At 55.4% G+C, this 20614-nt stretch overlaps 2 protein-coding genes across 2 annotated transcripts; one reads left to right on the top strand and one right to left on the bottom strand.

The window, feature by feature from the left end:
- The first annotated feature begins 1837 nt into the window (after positions 1-1837).
- LOC114692310 (leukocyte tyrosine kinase receptor-like) lies at positions 1838-10874 on the top strand. Its single transcript, XM_037205119.1, is given in 20 exon segments — positions 1838-2176; positions 2681-2824; positions 2919-3090; positions 3532-3682; positions 3809-3955; positions 4109-4265; positions 6136-6234; positions 6721-6873; positions 7442-7537; positions 7805-8000; positions 8493-8583; positions 8706-8770; positions 8954-9083; positions 9167-9264; positions 9411-9503; positions 9603-9704; positions 9840-9974; positions 10048-10067; positions 10070-10137; positions 10249-10874. Coding segments are annotated over 20 exon segments (2490 nt in total). The 5' UTR covers positions 1838-2133; the 3' UTR covers positions 10579-10874.
- A 105-nt stretch (positions 10875-10979) lies between these two features.
- LOC114692309 (inositol-trisphosphate 3-kinase A) lies at positions 10980-19948 on the bottom strand. Its single transcript, XM_028867983.2, has 7 exons — positions 19379-19948; positions 12989-13085; positions 12696-12912; positions 12370-12574; positions 12035-12136; positions 11679-11750; positions 10980-11570 (listed from the first exon to the last, which is right to left on the bottom strand). Exons 1-7 carry the CDS (start codon positions 19859-19861, stop codon positions 11367-11369), a joined length of 1380 nt encoding a protein of 459 aa, XP_028723816.1. The 5' UTR covers positions 19862-19948; the 3' UTR covers positions 10980-11366.
- Between the last annotated feature and the right edge of the window lie 666 nt (positions 19949-20614).

Genomic DNA, 20614 nt, shown 5'->3' with positions numbered 1-20614 from the left:
GTGACAAAGTTCTTGGGGGTGGGTGTGGTCCTGGAGAACTCAGTGCAGGCCCCTGGAAGTACTTTCCAATACGCCCTTCTCGGTGGGCTTTTTTTTTTTTTAAAGTTTATGTGTGTATCTGTATGAATGTATGCCGTCTGTGCAGGTACCCACAGCGGCCAGGAGATAATGCTGGCTCCCCCTGGAGCTGTAGTTATAGGGGATTGTGAGCTGCCTCCTGTGGCTGGAAACCAAACCCAAGTGCACCAACCACCGAGCCGTCCCCAGCCCCACACAGTGGACTTCCCTTAGTAGGACTGTGATGAGAGGAGTGGATCAAAACACACATTGACTTAGTTCATTTTATTTACTTATTTTTTTAAACAAGTGTGCACCACTGCCCTCAGCCTTTTAAGTTACATTTTATCCATTGTGTGTGTATGTGTGTGTGTGTGTGTGTGTGTGTGTTTAAGGGGTGAGGGTCTGAGAAGCACTTAGAAGAGTGAGTTCTCCCTCCACCGTGTGGGTCCCAGGGATCTAGTTGAGGTCATCAGGTTGGCAGCAAACACCCTTTCGCTGGCCCTGTTTTAACGTTTCAGTGGTCACCATTTCACTGCCTGGCCCTGTATTTTATTTTATATAGAGTCTCTTGTGACTCAGGTTGGCTTTGAACTCCATATGTAGCATAGGATGGCTTTGAACTAATCCCTCTTCCTTTATCTCCAAAGTGCTGGGATTGTGGGCATGTGTCATCACACTGCTTGCTTTTTGTTTGCAAGGGTTTTTGGCTTTTTGTTGTTTGTTTGTTTGGTTGGTTGGTTGGTTTTTTTGAGCCAGGGTTTCTCTGTGTAGCTCTGGCTGTCCTGGAACTCGCTCTGTAGACCAGGATGGCCTCATAGAGATCCACCTGGCTCTGCCTCCTGAGTGCTTAGATTAAAGATGTGCGCCACCACCACCGCTGGCCTGGCTCAGAATTTAAGTAGTTAGTTTCCTGCTAGGTACAACTTCAGTTTTCCTCTGCAGGTGGTTGAAGGAAATCCTTTGCAAAAATGTATTCTTGTAGGAAGGTTTTGTTCGTTAGTCTTTTGTTTCAAAGTGTTACTCTTGCTCAGGATGGTCTGGAATTCATAGCAGTCCTCCCTCCTCGACCTTTAAGTGCTGGAATTACAGGCATGAGCCACCATGCTTGGCTTAACATTAGCATTTTGAACAAAAGATAGAGAATACAATACACAAAACAACTTGAAGGCTCAATTCCAGTGGCTCTCTCAGTAAGTGGCTGTTGTGTGACTTCCAGAAGTTTCCTAGCACATGATTGGCAGATGTGGACTGTGGTTGTGCTACTCTGTATTGCCTGGGGTGCTAGCGCTTGGGTCCTCTGACACACTTTTTTTTTTTAAAATTTGATTCGCTTTCGGAGAGGAGGTTTCATGTAGCCCAGGCTGGCATCTAGTTTGATAGCAGAGGATAACTTTGAGCATTGGGTCCTCAACATCTGGCAGATACCGGATTAGAAGTGTGAGCTACCCTGCCGGAGTTCTCAGATACCTTGTCCAGTCATGGCAGTAACAAGTTGTGCACAGGGCAATGGAACTGTGTGCAACAAACCCAGGAAGTCTCGTCCTGAGGTGTCAGGGGCGATAACCCTAGCAATGCCTTACTGGGGACAGTTTAAAGAGTGCTTCCTGCAAGGCATTGTGGCATATGCCATTAATCCCAGCACTCAAGAGGCGGGTAGGTCTTTGGAGGACAACCTGGTTCTACATACTTCCCATGTGTGATCATTCACACACACTAACAGTGCCACCAATAAAGCCGTTCACTGTTCCTATCCTGAAAACCACAGAAGCCACCGCCTAGGATGTGGCTAGCTGCCATCCAGGCTGCTATCACAAAAGAATAGAATAGGTCCAACTTTTACTCCTACCACAAACTCACCCTAATTGTTAGGGTGGCCAGAGGACGAGCCAGAGGAGAGCCCCTCCGTGGGAGTTCAGCAAGGCTCCTCCCGGAAGCTTGGGGACCTCACTGCCCACATGCCCCGCCTTTTCCTCCTCTTGCTCCCCACCCCCCATGTGGGCGTAGTCAGGCCAGCTCCAGGTCCGCAGAGCAGTGGGGATGATGGCTCCTTAGCTGGAACCCACGGATCCGACGATGGGCTGCTCCTGCCCGCTGCTGCTGTGGCTGGGAGCTGCCGGTGAGTACTGTCTGGTGGTCAGGGTACCAGCCAACTAGACACACCTAGATTTAGGGCTGCGTCAGAGACAGACCGGGTCTCTATGTTTCCTTCTAAGGCGGCCTCGAACCAAAGCTCTCTAGTCTGTGCCTTAGTGTGCAACCAGAGAAGCGGGGAGCGCATACAAATTTAAGAGTCAGGTGGGCCCCTGGCACTACCTGGGAGTAAGGACACCGGTCTAAAAGGAGGAAAGGGGTGGGGGTGCTATACCACCAGGCATGGCTCAGCCCCCAAGTCACTCAGCGAGAACTCTGGAATGGAGAATCTGATATATGCAGACACCTTGCGGGGCTCGGGCGACCTGGTTGGGTGGTAGGTCTCCGGCTTCAGGCTCTGGTGTGTGCCAGCTGGGTGGTATTAGGGGTGTGGCTGCAAGCCGGATACTGTTGAGTGGCCGTCAATCTCTTATGTCTCTCCACATTCTGCACCTTCTTCTAACTTCTCTTCCTCCCTGTCACCTTTCAGGAACTATTCTTTGCTCCAACTCAGAGTTCCAGGCACCTTTGCTAACATCCTCGCCCTTGCCGGTGCTAGTCTCCAATTCCCAGGAGCAGAAAGTCACCCCCACGCCCAGTAGATTGGAGCCAGTTTCCCTCCCAAATCCTCTAGGTGGGCTTCAGGCTCCTCCCTTTTCTTGGCTCACCATCACCAGATTCCTAAGTCTGGACAGGAACTCCACTCTTTCCTTCTCCCTTGCACCTAGGCGCACGGGGTCCTTGGGTGTTCAGCACCTGTGGCGCCAGCGGCCGGCGGGGGCCCACACAAACACAGTGCGACGGGGCATACACAGGAAGCAGCGTGGCGGTGACCGTGGGAGCTGCTGGGCCGCTGCAAGGCGTGCAGCTGTGGCGGGCGCCAGACACCGGCCAGTATCTGTAAGTGCCCGGCAAGGGCGAGGGTGGCAATCCCTGCTAGCCTAAGGTTCTACAGTCCGGGGAAGCAGGACCCAGAGCACCATCACTTTTTGTCTTAAAGTATTCCGCAGCGATGCCTAGTGTCTGTCAGTCGCTTGGATGGCTTGTCCTTCCAGCGAGAAGTGTAGCAACAGGACCCGAGTTAGCGGGTAGCAGGGATCCTGTTACCATCGACAGGACGGCCGCCTCATCAGCAGTGCTTCAAACGGGGCTCGACCCTTCCCGCCATCTCCATTAACACTCCTGAAATACGCGTGGAACCTCACTGCAAACCCAGTCTGCCCATCCCTTCACAGTCGGCCGCACGAAGCCACTTAGCAGTTTCCCGACCGCAGGTTTCCGACCTCCCGCCGCAGCCTGGCCCGGGACGGAGGCGCCAAACCCTGCGTTCTCTTCCCGCAGGATCTCCGCCTACGGAGCCGCGGGCGGCAAAGGCGCCAGAAACCACCTGTCCCGGGCGCACGGCATCTTCCTCTCGGCGGTCTTCTTCCTCAGCCGAGGGGAGCCGTTGTACATCCTTGTGGGGCAGCAGGGCGAGGACGCCTGTCCCGGAGTAAGCGGAGCCGGTGGGAAAGGGGCGCCCGGGCGGAGGGCTGGGGAAGGCGTCCTTGTTGCCTGGACAGCAGTACGGGGAGGAGGGGTCCCTGGTCACGCAGATTTCCACCTTGGTGCCGCTCAGGGCAGCCCTGAGAGCCAGCTCGTCTGTCTGGGAGAGTCTTGGGCCACCGGAGAGCATGCGGCAACAGATGGGACCGGAAGGGTCCCAGGCTGGAGACGCTGGGCCGGCGGGGGCGGGGGTGGCGGGGGTGCCACCTACATCTTCCGGGTAGGTGCACGGGGCGAGGGGAGGATGCTGGTCGCCTCGACCCCTAGCTGGGCGTTAGGTCCCAGGCGCCTCTCTCTGTCTGGGTTCCGGAGTCGGGGGTGGGGGGTCCCTCAGTCCACGGGCGCGGCCCTTGACCGGCCACTGACCCCGTAGCTGCGCGCGGGGGAGCCAGAGCCGCTGCTGGTGGCGGCGGGAGGCGGCGGGAGGGGCTACTGGAGGCGACCCGACCGAGGCCGGACTCAGGCGGCCCCCGAGAAACTGGAGAACCGCGCGGCGGCGCCTGGGAGCAGCGGGAGAGGAGGCGCGGCAGGTGAGCGCGCGGGCCGGCGGGGAGGGCTGGCCGCTCGCACCGCCACTGCTAGCCGACCGCTGTCGCTTCGCAGGTGGGGCGGCGGCTGGACGTCGCTGGCCCCCTCTCCGCAGGCGGGACGCTCACTGCGGGAAGGGGCCGAGGGCGGCGAGGGCTGCGCGGAGGCCTGGGCCACGCTCCGCTGGGCCGCGGCTGGAGGCTTCGGGGCGGCGGCGGGGCCTGCTCGGCGGGCGGCGGCGGCGGCGGCTACCGGGGTAGGTGGGTGATGTGAGGGTAGAGCCTAAGAACCTGGCCTGAGCCTTCCGGAGGATAGATGGGGAAGGCTCCACTCTCCCCTGTGCCAAGCCCCAGTAGGTGCTCTTAGAAAGGTTAGACCTGGGCGTGGTGGCACACTCCCGCACGTGCGTGGTGGAGGCAGAAGGATTTCAAGCTAAGTAGCGACAGAGAGAGTTTGAGGACAGGCTGCGCTACAGGCTGGTTTTGTCTTTTACAAAGGGCCAAATTAGCCAGACTTGGTGGCATGTTCCTTTAATCCTAGGACTTGGGAAGCAGAAACAGATATATCTATGTAAATTCCAGGCCATCCAGGGTCCCACGGCGAAACCCTGACTTAAAAACAAAAAAGAAAAGCTCAAATCAAGTGCAAATCAAACCAAATCCTTACTTTGCCAAAGTCGAAGGAATTTAGAGCTGGCCTTGTTAGCAAGCTAAGCCAGGACGGGCAAAGACGGCAGTTCTCAAACTGTGGTTATCACAGAAGTTGTTAGAACTACTAATTCAGGGGGGCTGGAGAGATGGCTCAGAGGTTAAGAGCACTGCTCTTCCAGACGTCCTGAGTTCAATTCCCAGCAACCACAGGGTGGCTCACAACCATCTGTAATGAGATCTGGCGCCCTCTTCTGGCTGTGCAGATAGAACACTGTGTACATAATAAAGGAATTTTTTAAAAAGGAAAGAAAAGTAGGTGGCTGAATTAAAAAAAAAATACAAATTCAGGGTTGGAAGCTGGGATGATGATGGTCAAACATTAAAAAGAAATTTTATTAGCTAGAAGGAATAAATTTAAGTTATCTTTAGTTCAATATGACGACCACAATTAATAACAATGTTTTTGGTTCTGTCAGTGTAGTGGATAAAGCACAGCCTGTGGATCAAACCCAGGGCCTTGGGATGCTAGGGAAGTGCTCTACCACTAGGCTGCCTCTCTAGTCCCAATAACAAAATGGCTAAGAGTAGATTTGAGTTATTCTTACTATAAACAAAAAATGGTACATATGTTGGCTGGCTTAAGTGATTGTACAATGCATGCACATTTCAAAGTATCATATTGTATACAATAAATACACTTTTGTTTTTTAATTAAAAATTAATTACTATGTTTAATTTTAAAGAGAAATGCACGGCCAGTCTCCAGAATCTATGACTCCAGGGGAGGGCGTTGGGCATCTGTTAATTGGTCCTAATGGTCCAGAGTTTGGGGACATTGATGTAAAGAAGTGGAACCCCTGGTCTATCAGGACTGGACAGTTCATAAATGCTTTACAACGCATGTCTTTGTTCACACAGAAATGGAATTTATGGACTGAACTTCTCAGCTGAGTATGTGGGTCTGCAGGGCTCACACAAAGGGTGTCCCAGCCAGGCTATGCCAGATCTTTGGGTTTCAGCAGAACAGCCAAACCCCCTTCTGTAGCCCCTCTGCACATGTAAGGCAGTGTCGTTGTGGAGAAGGCTGCATAGGATTTACAATGGGAGATCTTAGCTGTCCTGCTGTTCATAAACCAGCTTCCCAACTGCCAGGCAGCTGCGTGCTCCCCCCGGCCCCTCTGCCCCTTTTGGTAGTTAAACCACTATCACTCTCAATTTCAAGGTGGTGATACTTCAGAGTCCGACATCCTCTGGGCTGATGGGGAAGATGGCGTATCCTTTGTACACCCCAGCAGCGAGCTCTACCTGCAGCCTCTGGCAGGTATTCGCCCCAAACCCCCACCTCTCAGCCTGGCCAGCCATCCTCCTCGATCCCTGGACCCACAACCATAGGTACCATCTGCTCTGAGCTGGGATACCCAGTTCACAAATGGCACAGGGACATCTGAGAAGTATCTGTGAGCTTGACTGAGGTCCCCTAGGCTGGGCCACCAAGCTGGCTTAGCTGATAAAACCCTTGCCTCCTAAGCCTGATGACCTGAGTTTATTGCTCAGATTCCATGGTGGAAGGAGAAAGCTGAATTCTGACATCCACAAGCATGTGCATGCATGCCTCTCTCTGTCTCCGAATAAAATCAATCAATGGAAGAACAAAAGGTCCCCAGGCTCTGTCATCACCCTGTGTGTTGGTGTGGTTGGTACTGCTGCTTACCCTAAACTCCCGAGCAAGAATTAACCAAGTGGCTAGAAGATCCCGTATGTCCGTCCCATCCCCACCCCACCCCACCTTGTCTACTCTTTGGCTCAGTCACAGAGGGCCACGGGGAGGTGGAGATCCGAAAGCATCTCAACTGCAGTCACTGCTCATTCAAAGACTGCCAGTGGCAGCCAGAGCTCCAGATGGCTGAATGCATCTGCCCAGAGGGCATGGAGCTGGCTGTGGATAACGTCACTTGCATGGGTATGTCTCGTCTTTGCCCTCAGTCTGACTGCTGGGTCACAGGCTGCTAGGAGCAGTGGGCCACTGGGAAAGACAATGTAAAGGCCTGTTGTGTGTCAGGCACTGTACGGAGTGCCGGGTAGAGGGTTGGAAATGCATCACGGTACATTCAGCTGTCAAGAACATGTAGGCCAGTGTGGGAGGCAAGATGGATATTTAGATATACATCTGCATCTAAAAATGGCAGTTGCTATGGAAGGTATCAAAGAGTTAAGGGGTTCTCGGGAGGGAGAGTTGCTTTTGTCTAGGTGGGTGGCATCATGGAAAAGTAAACACTGAGCTGAGTCTTGGAGCATGGGTAAGATTTAAGGGTACCCAGACATGGTAGAACACATCTGTATTCCCAGCAGTGGGCAGGCTAAAGCAGAATTGAGAGTCTGAGGCTAGCCTGCATCATACTGGAAGACCCTGTCTCAAAAACAAACAAACAAACAAAACTCCCACAAAACAAATTTTAAAAAAATACTTGAGGGCATTGGGCAATGGAGCCCTCCTGCTGCCTGCTGGAGATGACTGTGTTTCTCCCTAGACCTGCCAACCACCGCAAGCCCTCTGATGCTGATGGGAGCCATCGTGGCAGCCTTGACGCTGAGCCTCCTTATGACGTGCGGAGTCCTGATTCTAGGTATGGGCATCTAGCAGGCGTGGCTGGTGCAGGCTGGCCCTTCTCCGCTAGGCTGTGATGGGTTTCTTTGTGGTTCCAGGGCAAGTGTAGCTGACTCCAGGGTGCTTACTCCCACAGAAAATGATAGACTCCCCCAGACTTTTAGAAGCTGGGGAGTCATGGGGAAAATGTGTATTTGAAAAGACTTTTAGAAAGGTGTTCTGGGCACGGGGAAGCAGAGGGGTCTAGTGGTGCAGACAGAGGGTATGCCTCTGTTCTTACCCCCAGTGAACCAGAAGAAGTGGCAGAACCTGTGGGGGACCAGGCTGCCAGGCCCTGAGCTTGAGCTGAGCAAGCTTCGAACCTCTGCCATCAGGACAGCCCCTAATCCCTATTACTGCCCGGTGGGGTTCAGCCCTGCCCAGTCCTGGCCTCTGCCCCCGGGGCTCACTGAGGTTTCCCCGGCCAACATCACTCTACTCAGGTGAGTTCTCTCGCTCCTTCTGGTCATACGCACCCTGAACCCCCTTCTCCATCCTTTTTCCTGTCACGGTGTGTTATGAATCCCAGAGAGCATGCAACTCAAATCCCTTATACAGAGGAGATGGAAACCCCACAAGCTCCGAAAGTAACGTGTAAAGGGTCAGCTTTTGCCCCAGTTCTGGGCTTCAGAGACCTGGGAACGGAACATGACTGTCTGGATGCCCTTTTCCAGGAGGGTCTGCGTTAGCATGAGGAGAGGGCTTATCCCACATTAGCATCCTGACTCGGCCCTTACCTGCCCTTTCTTCTGTGTATCAGCATTATCTTCGCAAGCTTGTGCCTGAGAACAGCCACGAGCTAGAGAGAGCTCAGGGAGGGTCATCTGGACATGGCGTGGGAACTGAAGAGATGAAGGGGCACCACTCCCTCTACAGACCTTGTCTATAGACCACCTCTATAGACCACCCACTCCCTTCCACTTGCTTTCTTCTAGAGCCCTTGGCCATGGTGCCTTTGGGGAGGTGTATGAGGGACTAGTAGTTGGTCTTCCTGGGGACTCCAGCCCTCTGCAGGTGGCTATCAAGGTGAGAAGGGGTAGGGCTTCTGGTTGGGGTAGACACCACGGAGGGATGGACTGGAGCCCTTGTTAATCACCCTCCTAAAGCTCCCAGCCAAAGCTCAGGAGTGTTCTACTTTCCCTTCCCAGACACTGCCAGAGCTCTGCTCCCGTCAGGACGAGTTGGACTTTCTCATGGAGGCTCTCATCATCAGGTGCCCCTGAGGGCAGGCAAGAGGGCGTGGTGGGAGGCAGGACCTGCCCACAGGAATGGCCTCTCCTGTCTTTAGGGCTGAGAGGCAGCATTCTAGGGCACAGAGGTTTTCGGTAGTTTAACGGGGTCTAGAACATGCTCATCTCTCCACTGGTGACGGGGTATGCGCACCGTTCCCACCCAGCAAGTTCAGCCATCAGAACATCGTTCGCTGTGTGGGCCTCAGCTTCCAGGCTGCCCCTCGCCTTATTCTGCTGGAGCTGATGTCTGGTGGGGATATGAAGAGTTTTCTGAGACATAGCAGACCACACCCGGTAAGACCCTTCTCTGAGCTTCTAAGACCCTGACCATTTGTCCTAAGACCAGGATCAACTTATGTACCTTCTGCCCAATCCAGGGCCAGCCATCACTTCTGGCCATGCAGGACCTGTTACAGCTGGCCCAGGATATCGCCCAGGGCTGCCACTACCTGGAGGAAAACCACTTCATCCACAGGTTGGAAGCCGTCCTGACTCAGGAGACCCTCAGCCCCATTTGTCCCCTCAAGGAACACCCCCCCCCATATCCAACTTTGAAAGAAACGTATGAGGAAGAACCAGAGCAACTGAGTTCTCACAGTGGTCGTTCGGTCTCTTCTACAGAGACATTGCCGCCCGTAACTGTCTGCTGAGCTGTGCCGGCCCTGGCCGAGTGGCTAAGATTGGAGACTTTGGAATGGCAAGAGACATCTACCGGTAAGCAAGAACTGGGTAGGTGGGAAAGCTGTTGCTCCAAGGACGGGGCTCGCCGGACGGCATTTGAAAAACTCATCACACTCTCTCTCCTTCCTACAGGGCCAGTTATTACCGTAAGGGGGGCCGGGCCTTGCTCCCCGTCAAGTGGATGCCCCCAGAAGCTCTCCTGGAGGGCATTTTCACATCCAAGACAGACTCCTGGTGATAGATAGCATGGTCCTCTTGCATTCCCCTCCCCTGCCCTGAGGCCAATCCTAACCTTTCAGGCCACCTCATGGGAGAACAGAGGAGGCTGTATTTGATGGGTTTCCTTTGTCCCTCCCACCTGTGGTACAGGTCTTTCGGGGTACTGCTCTGGGAGATCTTCTCACTGGGTTATATGCCCTACCCTGGCCATACCAACCAGGAGGTCCTAGACCTCATTGTCACCGGGAGCCGGATGGACCCTCCTAGGAACTGCCCTGGGCCAGTGTGAGTTAACAGTGCCTCCCAGGGAGGGAGGTCCCTCAAGATTTTAGGGGCGTAACCTCCTGCCTCTCTCTAGGTACAGGATCATGACCCAGTGTTGCAGCATCAACCTGAGCTCCGCCCTGACTTTGCCAGCATCTTGGAGCGCCTTCAATACTGCACTCAGGTGTGCCTCTGCCCCCCAACTCTTGAATATCCCTCTTATCCCCTCCAACTCTCCTGGTTCTGTAGGACAGGAAGAAAGCCTGTTCCCTGTTCCCTCACTCTCCCTTTATAGGATCCTGATGTGCTGAATTCACCCCTGCCAGTGGAACCAGGGCCCATTTTAGAGGAGGAAGGGGCTTCTGGGCTGGGGAACAGGTCCTTGGAGGGTCTTAGATCCCCACAGGCCCTGGAGCTGAGTTCAGAGAACTTGAAAAGCTGGGGAGGAGGCCTTCTTGCCTCTTGGCTGCCCTCTGGCCTCAAGGCCCTCAAATCCAGATGCTTCCGACCTCAGAGCATTTGGAACCCCACCTACGGCTCTTGGACCCCAAGGGACCCCAAGGACGGAGACTCAGGCGCTGACTTCAGCAATGGCTTCTCCTCGCATTCCTTCCCAGGCATCTAGATGGGCTGTTAGTCGAGTAACCTCTGCCCTGCAGTCTATGACCATGCGGTCAGATATGTGTCAGGGCTGTCCTGGAAGCCTGGCCTCTCCACACTGGAAACCAGTCCAAACCCTCCTGGGGAAGGGCCTGGCCACTCTCTGTCTTTGGAGCCAGAGATCACACACCCACCCACTGCAGGACTCAGTTGGGAATCCCAGATTGTCCTCTCCCATAAGCATCTTTCATCTGGCCCATCCCCAGTGCTGCAGATGTTTCTAATAATAATTAAAAACAAAACCACCACCACCACCACCACAACAACCTCGTCTCATTCTCCACTTCTCTGAGTGAACTTGAAAGAGTCTGGAACTAAGGAAGAGAGGACCAGAGGAGAAGGGAATGAGGCTTGAGTCACAGAAGCTGTCTTTGAGTTTTATTAGGAAGGGTGTCCACTGTAGTGTAGGAGGGTAGACCAGGAAGTCTATACACTTAGGAAATAAAATTCTGGATCTGGCCCTCTAGGAGGTGCAAAGCCACTTGAGAAGAGCTGGGCTGAGGGAGAAGCCCATTGTTTCCTTCCCCTCCTGTAAACTAGTGTCATTCGGCTCTGGGAAACAGGCTTGTGTGGAGGCCAACTCCTGGTATTGGTAGGATACCCCCTTAGTGGATGGCGCCTGGTCCTGCAGGACCATGTGAACTGCCCGCCCAGCGGGGTTCCAGTCTCTTGCCGGCATGCATGGTGGGAATGCAGCCACAGGTCCACATCTGTCTGACCAGCCGGCCCAAGTGGGGGGACAAGGGCCCAGCCTCATCTCTCAGCCAGGCTGGCCAAGATGCCAATGAGATTGTCCAGCCCCAGCAAATAGCCGTCCTCACGGTTGCCCTCCTCCCAGGGCCTCCGATGATCCAGGATCTGGCCATCGGGGAGGGGCGTGGTCTTGCCAAAATCGATGAGCCAGACACCGGCGCGGTGGCAGTGGTCATGCACGAAGAGGAGTGAGCTGCCAATCACCTGCCGACCCCCAGGGCAGTCAGGCCACCTGCTTCTCCCAGAGAGCACCCCCTTCCCATTCTCTTTCATGAAGCACAAGCCCCGCCCCCGAGCCCACCCACCTCTTACCTCGTGCCTTCTAAAGAAATCCGAGATCTCCAGGGTGTCCCGGATCTGCTGTAGGCGGTTCAGATACCTCCTCTGGAAGGGTTAGTGTGGACAAATTAATTTCACACCGAGGGACATTGAGAAGCACCATGCATTTCAGCTTGCCAAATTACTGTGCCGAGGAAGACACAAGCCGCCCCCACCCCCAAACGTGGCTCCCACAGGAGAGGAGGGAAAACAATTCTAGTACAATAAGTGCTACCACGGGGTTGGGGGGTCGGGGGATGGCATAGGTAAGGACGGCAAAAAGAATAACCAGGAGGCACCCTTGTAAACAGGTGCCCCCAAACCTCAGGGTTCTGGGGACCTCCTCTCACCAGCACTTCAGCATCTCCTTGCATGAACTCCTCAAAGACACGAGTCACCTGCTCGCGGCTTCGGGTAGTTTTGAAGTCAGTGCTGCACGATCCGTCGGCTTTCTGAAGGAGGTGGGCAAGGAGTGTCAGGACCCGGCCCATCTGAGGGAGAGAGGATCATGCAAAGGGCAGTGGTACCTCCCTGGGGCCTTAACCTCTGGGGACCAAGAGACAGACGGCCACCAGAGGGCGTCTCCTGGTGGCAGGTGAGGCAGGAGGTCAGGAAAGGAAGGACACGCAAGCGCTGAAGTCCAGGCAGAAGAAAAGCTGTACGAAGCCAGGGAAGCCTGACCCACCTTGATGCCCTCGATGCGGAAGCCGAGCGTAGTGCTGGAGCTGATGCCTTCGCGCCACTGCATGTAGCGTGGTTTGGTGACCGCGCGCTGTGCATGCTCCTCCTCAGTAGGTGCCTCTGGGTCCACCGCCAGCATCTTCTTGTACATGTCCTTCCGAAGCTTGGGCCTCTCTCGGGCTTTGGTCAGCTCCTCCTCCAGGTAGGTTCTGTGAGGTGCAGGTAGGGGCCAGCTCAGGAAGCGTGCGTACAGGGACCCCCGTGTGAGCTTTTATCCCAGCTCCTTGGTTCCCCCTCCGATTCTGCCCGACCCAGAGAGGGGAAACAAACCTGACACCCATCTTGCAGTCAAGCACGCAGGGCCCATCAAAGCCATCGAGCAGGTCCTGTAACTGCAAGTAGCTTTCACCATCCCGCTCCACCACACCATGGAAGGCAGGAACACACCCGCGCAGCACGTCAGCCATCAGCCGCACCAGGCAGTAGTGTTCTGGCTCTGAGCTACGCTTCAGAATCAGGCCGCTGGTGCCTGCAGCTTTGAAACTCCCTGCAGAAGGGCACGGGTTAGAACTGCCCAGCTCCTTCCTGTCACAACCACCTCACCCCCCTGCACCGATGCTCACCTGTGTGCCCTGCCAACTGCACCCAGGAGTAGCGCTTTTTGAAAGGACTTATGACCGGCAGATTGACCATGGTACGAATCTTCTGCCAGTGGCTTTTCTAAAAGTAACAAGTCCAGGTCAGCATCTCTGTATCAGGGAAGCCCTCACCCACCCACCCAAAGAAAATGTATTGTGAGCCAGTGTGGCAGGTACTGAGACAAGCAGAGAAAAGGTCATTCTAGCATCTCCAGTCGTCTGAAAGGAGCCCAAGATTTAGTATCAGAAGGCTCAGTGCCGAAACCAGCTCTGCCACAGAGTGGGCAGGTAACTGAATTGCTCTGTGAGGTTTTTGAACTTTGTGAATATCAGAATCACTTGGAGGCCACCCTTGGTGCTGAGTCTGAGGTCTACCACAGGGACATCTTGAGTAAGCCAGGAATGGGACTACAAATCTGCATTTTTGTTTTGTTTTGTTTTTTGTTTTTCAAGACAGGGTTTCTCTGTGTAGCTTAGCGCCTTTCCTGGATCTCACTCTGTAGACCAGGCTGGCCTTGAACTCACAAAGATCCGCCAGGCTCTGCCTCCCAAGTGCTGGGATTAAAGGCCAAATCTGCATTCCTACCAAGGCCTCAGGAGGCCTGAGAAAAATGCTTCTGTGTGTTGCTTTGTTTTTCATCTGTGCAATGGGGAAACAATTCCTCTTTCTGGACTGTTGAAATGAGTATAGCTTGAGTTCGACGCTCCTCATCCGATTCCTTGGCATGGGGAGAATTGGGCCAAATTTTGGTACTGGATTTACTCACTTGGGACCTAATTTTCTCACTTAGGGAGGCAGACTAATCACAATCAACCCTTTACACAGGACCAGGGAAGGGAGGGCAGCCTGGCAGGCTTATGAACAGGCTCCTTAAGACCCTCTAGCTACCCTTGTATTCCCATGTACTCCTTACTGGCTGACAAAGCCCAAGGCATCCTTGGTTGTGATCTGGATCGAGAAACCTAAGGCTTGAAGATGAGATGCAAAGCTGAAGGCCTGTCTTCTTAAATAAGCTGCAGGTTAATGGAGGTATCTGTGGGCGTTATCTCCGGCCTCAAGGCCATTACTCCAGCTTCCACTCAATTCTGACAACATCTCACACCCTGGACCATTCTACCTCCTCTCCCCAACTCAGCAGTCCTGCGTCTGCTCTTTGAAGGGCAGGGATTTGCTCGTGTGTGTCTTGTTTGAAGCCTTGTCCCACAGGTGCTTGTCTTGTAGAGGAATTACTAGAACCCAGGAACCGGCCTCCTTGCCAAAATGGAGTGCTAAGAAACGAGGAGGGAGCTTGCTGACCAGAAAGCCTTGCCTGTGAGGAAGAGGTGGGGTGGGGAGTGAGCTGTCACTTCCAGTCCTGGCTTCGTTCACTTCCTAGCTCACCGAGTTCAAGCAGAGCCAGCATCTGTGTGGGCCTGTTTCCTCTGGGAGGATGTAGCGGCTGCCCTAACACGAGCCACCATTTACTGACTGCCTACTGCACACCAGGCACCTTCTCCTCCCTCCCACGGCCACCATTGCTCTCACTTTCCCAACATGGCACACTGGGGCGTGATCACATGTCCAATCCCCAGGGATCTGGGGGTGTAGCCAGAAGCAGCCCACTAGAAACATGACATCTTTCAAAACTCCTTTTATAAATCTTTAAATACATACAAGGTTTGCATTTTGCTGCATAATAAGTCCAAGTTTTATTATAAAACTCCCTTCCTCCCAAATCCTCAAGTAAAATTCCAGGAAGGTGATGTATGTAGCATGAGTATTTAGCAGAAGCATCCTAAAACTCTTCTCTCACATTCAGCTTGAGAATCATGATGATCATGATGCCCATACAGCATGAATATGAGCTGCTATCAGTCCCATTACACAAGGAAATGCAAGCTCAGAGAAGTCAGCATCCTCATGCCCTGATTCTGGACTCCCAAGCTCTCTGGCTTATGCTCTCTATCAGGCCAACTTCCTACCATGGTCCAATCATTCTAGCAGTTTTTATATTTTCCTTCTGGGGGTCCAATGGGATACCATATGACAGGCCACTTTTACAGGTGAAACAATTTATAGTTATAGGGTGTTGTGAAGGTTTTGATCTCTGAGACTGACCTGAGGCCTCCTCCTACTGTCTTCATTAAAGGATGGATTTAATGGTGAAAGGCTCGGGTGGTTTGAGAAGCCTAATAAAAGTTTTGGCGAAGCCAGGAGGTGGTGGTGCATGCCTTTAATCCCAGCACTCAGGAGGCAGAGGCAGGAAGATCTCTGGGTTCAAGGACAGCCTGGGCTACAGAGTGAATTCCAGAACAGCCAAGGCTACACAGAGAAACTCTGTCTCAAAAAGAAAAAGAAAAAAAAAGTGGTGGGGAAGAGTGGGGAGTGGGAAAGAGTGGATTTAATCAGGATACATCTAGTTCTGCAGTCATCCTGGTGGGAGGGCCAGCTGGGCTGTGTGAGGGAGGAAACTACGCCATCCTTCCTTTCGGAGTCTTGTGGTTTCAGGGAAGGGGTTTGAAGGTGGAAGAGAAGCCTGCTAGAAGTGGGATGATTGGACGTGGTGACATATGTCTGTGATCCCAGTTACTTGGGAGGCTGAAAAAGGAAGATTGTGTGAACCCAGAAGTTTGAGGCCAGCCTGAGAAACATTTGAGATAGATCTTTAAAAAAATGTATATACTACCACTGGGGTGATTGGTTAATGTATGGTAACAGTATCAACAAGTCTCTTGCTGCCTTGGTTTTGTGAGTCCCAGAGGGGCAAACAGCAGCAGAGTAACTGTGCAGGTAACAAAGAGCTTTCATGTCCGAGATTTCAGCCGAGCCTCCCAGACCTTCCTGAGGTTTCTCATAACCAGCAGTAGCTCCCTTGCCAATAACAGATGTGGTCAAACATGGAACCAGTTGGTTCCAGTGCCGTGGAGGTCAACCCACTCCCATCTTCCCTCTCCTGCAGGGAACGTAATGCATTCACAAACAAGTGTATCCAGAAAGCCTGCTAGAGAATCATTCTTGGGGTGGTGGGTGGGTAAGGATTTTGGCTCATAAACAACTGCAGGGAAGATATGGTCCCTCCCTCCCTCCCTCCATGAAGAGGCTGCTTCCACCAGCCAACACACAGCCGCAGGCTACCTGGATATTTGGAGCAAAGGCCAAGAAGCTTGTGTCTAGGACTCCCTGATGATGACACAGGAGGACCCTCTGATAATTTCTCACCCCTACAGATGAGCAGAAAGCGCGTCTCCATAGGTAGGGACTTGCTGTGTCCAGTCTCAGATCCTCCCTTGTCTAGGCTGTTTGGAAGCCTTGGGGACATCTGTTCTTCCCATCAACCCAGACAGCCTATTTCCTGCCAGACTACATCCTTTACTCTGTCTTTAGCCTCTATCCTGTTCCCTGTGTCTATAATAGAGGTTCTCAACCTGTGGGTCTCGACCCCTTGAATGTGTGTGTGTATGAACTAACCTTTCACAGAGGTCACCTAAGACCATCGGAAAACACAGATATTTACATTACAATTCATAGCAGTAGCAAGATTAGAGTTATGTAAGTAGCAACGAAAATAATTTTATCGTTGAGGGTCACCACAACACGAGGAACCGTATTGAAGGATCGAAGCATTAGGAAGGTTGAGAACCGCCGATCCTGGCTGAAACTTCTGCCAGCCCAACCCCCTCCCTATGTTCCAATTGTCCTACCAAACTAGCACTCCCTGTGGTGATGGTGGGGAGAGCAAGCAATTTAAATTTACAAAATGATTTGCACTAAGGTATAAGTGACCCACGACTTCACCTTCCCATGGGCACTTGCTTTTTAAAAAGGAAGTCTGTTAACCTAAATTCTGCTCTATAATTAGTGGAAAATGATGTGTGGGGGTTCTGAGTCCAGGAGGGGACAGCATCCAGGTCTCCTTACCTAGCCTGAGTTATTGAGAGAATAAAACCACAGAAGAACCAAACGCCCTTTCTTCTGCTTGGGTCACCCCCACAACTGTCTGAGGAGACAGCCAAGGCCTCAGAGCCACGGCACCTGCCCTTGGAGGAGGTCTCCAGCTTCTCCCTTGGCTCGCTCAGCTTTCCCGTTCCTGAATTTTCCTTCCCTCAGAGGAAAGGCCGCTGGAGGGGCAAAGCTGCCCAGCCCTACAAGCCCTGCTCTGAGCCGGCTGTGCAGGCGCTGGGAAGTTAAAGGGAAGGTCAGAGGGCCTGGCTGAGGCAGGCCGAGCCTCCTAGGGCCTCGGGGTGGGTGTGAGATGACGGCTGGGAGGCGGCCCTCGAGTGCAGCCACCGGATCTTTCCCCAGGTGCATCCTTAACGGTCAGCGGGACCCGCTCTGCCTGGGGAAGCCCTTACGGGCGGCCTGGGCGGGCGTGCTGCGAGGCAAAGTCCGCTCCCGGCCCTTCCACGCAGACGCAGGCAGCCTCTGTCAACAGCTCCAGGCTTATCTGCAGCTCGGGGCTGTTTGCCTTCGGGGAGGCCCCGCGGGCTGGGGGTTGGGAAAGCCTGGAAGACACAGCCTGGGAGTTTGAAAGGGCCCTGAGAGGCCATCTGGACCTGCTCCTGGAGGCTTCCCGAGACGCCAAGGCTCAGGGTGGGAGAGGACGACGGAGACTTGCAGGGGATGGCTAACTTCAGCCAGGAGTCCTCGATGTCCTGACTCCTGCCTGGGCTACCTACACTGCACCCAGATTTGGACTGCGGGTCCTCCGCCTCCGCGCAGCCTCTCCCGGAGCGGGACAGGGAAGCCGGTGTGCCTGCGTCCCAGCCCGGGTCCTCCGAGCTCACCGGTCGCGCCCTTCTCGGGGACCCGCCTCTCTGGTGTCAGAGATTTGAGCAGGGAGTGGCCGATCTACTGCTCAGGCTCTTGAGAGGTCCTCCCACTGCTCACAGGCCAAGGTCTTGGGGGAGCCTCGGCAGCATTCGCCTCAGTACCTAGCCTAGAGTCGCCCCAAGAACGACCACCTGCCCGAGGGCACGCTGCCCCAGGGCGAGGGGCGCAGCGGACTCGTGACTGAGCCCCCGCACCTACACCTGGCTACGGGAAGCGGGAGGAGGGACGGCAGCCTTGCTGTGAGCCCTCCCCCCCCACTTCTCTCTTGTGTCACCCCCTCTCTGGGTATTGTAAGCCTCTGAGTCACAGCCGTACTTCGAGTCGTTATAGAGCCCCCTCCCTCGGTCCAACCCCTGTGTGCAGGGATGCCGGGTTCCGAAGGCCCAGGCCACACCTCAGGCGTCTCAAGGCGTCTAGGCAACGCAGGTGCGCGTCTTACTCTCACTGGAAGTCGCCAGGACCCGGCCTTCCGGGCAGGGCTGGAGGGTACTGAAGCCGAGTGGGGCGTTCCCGGTCTCTCTTTCCACTTGAGAAACGCCTGCATGAAATGCATCTAGAGCAACGCTGCACAGTCCACGGGAAGTTAATGTAGGTATCTGGCCATGGTTAAAACAAGCGAGATTACTGAAGCAGCGGGGTGATCCCAAGTTCAAGGCCCGAACCGGCTACCTGCTGTGTTTCCATTCTAACTTGGCAATTTAGTAAGACTGTTTCAAAACAAAAGAGGGCTGGGGATGTAGCTCAGTGGTGGAGTGCTTGCCCACCGTGTTTGAGACCCTGGGTTCAATCTCCAGTGCAGGGGTGGGAAGTGAGGGATGGCCCCGCTGTCCAAGGAGGGCCACACCACGAATAATCACTTCACTTCACACTAGCCGGTGTTATCTGAGGGGCTACATCGGCTCCGGAACATCCACACTACTAGAGGCAGAGACGAACCAGCTAATCATGTCTTCTGTCAGCCTCAGTTTCCCTTCCTCACCACCCTTAGGCCAGGGGGAGTAGGGGGGCGCACCAAGCGGATCTTGGTTCCGTTGGGTTCCAGGGCTCCCAGTCCCGCGCCCCTCCCTTCCCGCGTCCACGCCTCGTGCGCGCTCGGGGAGCAGACGGCAGCGGCTCCGGAGCAGAGCCAGGAGCTCCGCTCCACTCCCACTCAGGAGAGGGAAACCGTGGCAACGGCGGGGGTGGGGCCGCGGCACCGAGAGGGGGAGGAGAAAGAGGCAAGAGCTCACGCGCCCCTTTCTCTCCCCGGGCTCCCGGGGCAAGGCTACCCCGCTCTGATCTCTCCAGCCCGACCTGACAGTTACCCAGGTAGCTGGTTCCCTCCCGGTGGGTCGCGCACTCCTCACCCTCCTTTAGACGCCCAAGCGCTCAGCCACAATCTTCTGCCTAGCCCCGGAAAACGAACCAAGGCGAGAGGTCGTCCCGGGGCCCCTCTCCGCCCCCCTATGTACCTCCCGATCAGTGAGGCTTGGACTCCCTGCGGGGGACGCGAGCCGGTCCCAGCAGAGCCGGGAGCCGAGTCCCCGGCGCGCAGCCCCCGCTGGCCCCGCCCCCGCGGCCCGTACCTGCCCCACGTCCTCGCTAGCTTCCAGCTGCACGTTGCCGCGGCTCCGGCTCTCGCTGTCGCTCAGTAGATCGTCCTCCGAGTCCTCGAGCAACGACGAGGAGCCGGTGGAGGAGAGGGACGAGGTGGAGAGGCGGCGTGGCTGCTGCAGGTGCGAGCCAGCGGCCGGGAGACAGTCCCCCTCCCGCTCTGGCGGCCCCGGGCTGGCCGGGGCCACGTCCTCCTCGGTTGTCACGGTGAGCTGCGGGATCACTGGGGCAGGGGCAGCCCGCGGGAGCCCGTTGGGCACTTGTCCCCCACGCCGTTTGGCCCCGCGGGCCCGGGGATCCCCTGCCGCTGCGGCGGCGGCGACCGCGGCGCAGCGCGCCTCGAAGAGCAGGCGCAGCTCCCCGACGCTCCGGCGCGGGGCCCGCTCCAGCCCAGGGCTGCAGGGTCCCGCGCCCCGAGGCCGCGCCATGCCCGTCGGGCGCCCGGGCAGGGTCATCTCCCAACAGCGGAGCAGCAGCCGAGCCCACCAGCCCGCGGCGCGGCGGGGACTGGAGACGCTCAGCGCCCGGGGCTTGGGACTGCCCCGGGGCGGAGCCTCGGCAACGCCCGCCCGGCCCCGCCCCGGCCGCGCCCCCCGCCCACTCCTTTCACTTTCTGAGAAAGCGCGGGCCTCCCGCGGCCCTCGCCGCCGCAGAAGGCCTGCGGTTCCCCCAGAGTCGCCGCGAAGGCTCGGGTCCCCACCATCTCTCTCGACCTGCCCTCGAGGAGGTGGGAGGGAATGCTCCGACTCTGAGCCCTATGCCCTCTCCGGTGTTTGAAGGATTCCTTCAATGCGATCCTAGGGTCTTGACCGGCACAGGAAGGAGCTGCGCCCGCTCCTTCGCACGCTTCCTCGTACTCTTTTCCTTGTTTCCACCTTCCTGGTCAAAGGCTTCTGAGTCTCTGGGCCTTTTCTCTGGCCTAGGCCCCTTAATCCAGAGTTCAAGGCCATCAGCCATCCAAGGAAGCCACACCCCAAGGCATGCGCCCAACTGGAGATTCTGTGTCCAGGGTCGAGCTGAGACTGTTCCCTGCCCCCATCCCTCGAAGCTCCCCACTTCCCGGCGGGCAGAGAACAAGGTCAAGAGGCGGAGCCTGGCTCTCTCCAAGTATCCCAGCTACGTCTGGCCTGCATTCCCCCCCCCAACACCGCCCTCTCCAGCCCCCCACTAGCTGGAGGTGCTAAGTTTCTCCCCCCCCCCTTCCTTTG

This window comes from Peromyscus leucopus, chromosome 4 (genome assembly GCF_004664715.2).
Source record: "Peromyscus leucopus breed LL Stock chromosome 4, UCI_PerLeu_2.1, whole genome shotgun sequence".
In the NCBI taxonomy this organism is placed as follows: Eukaryota; Metazoa; Chordata; class Mammalia; order Rodentia; family Cricetidae; genus Peromyscus; species Peromyscus leucopus.
Note: the sequence above shows the minus strand (reverse complement) of the source record. Positions and strands in the feature narration are given on the sequence as shown.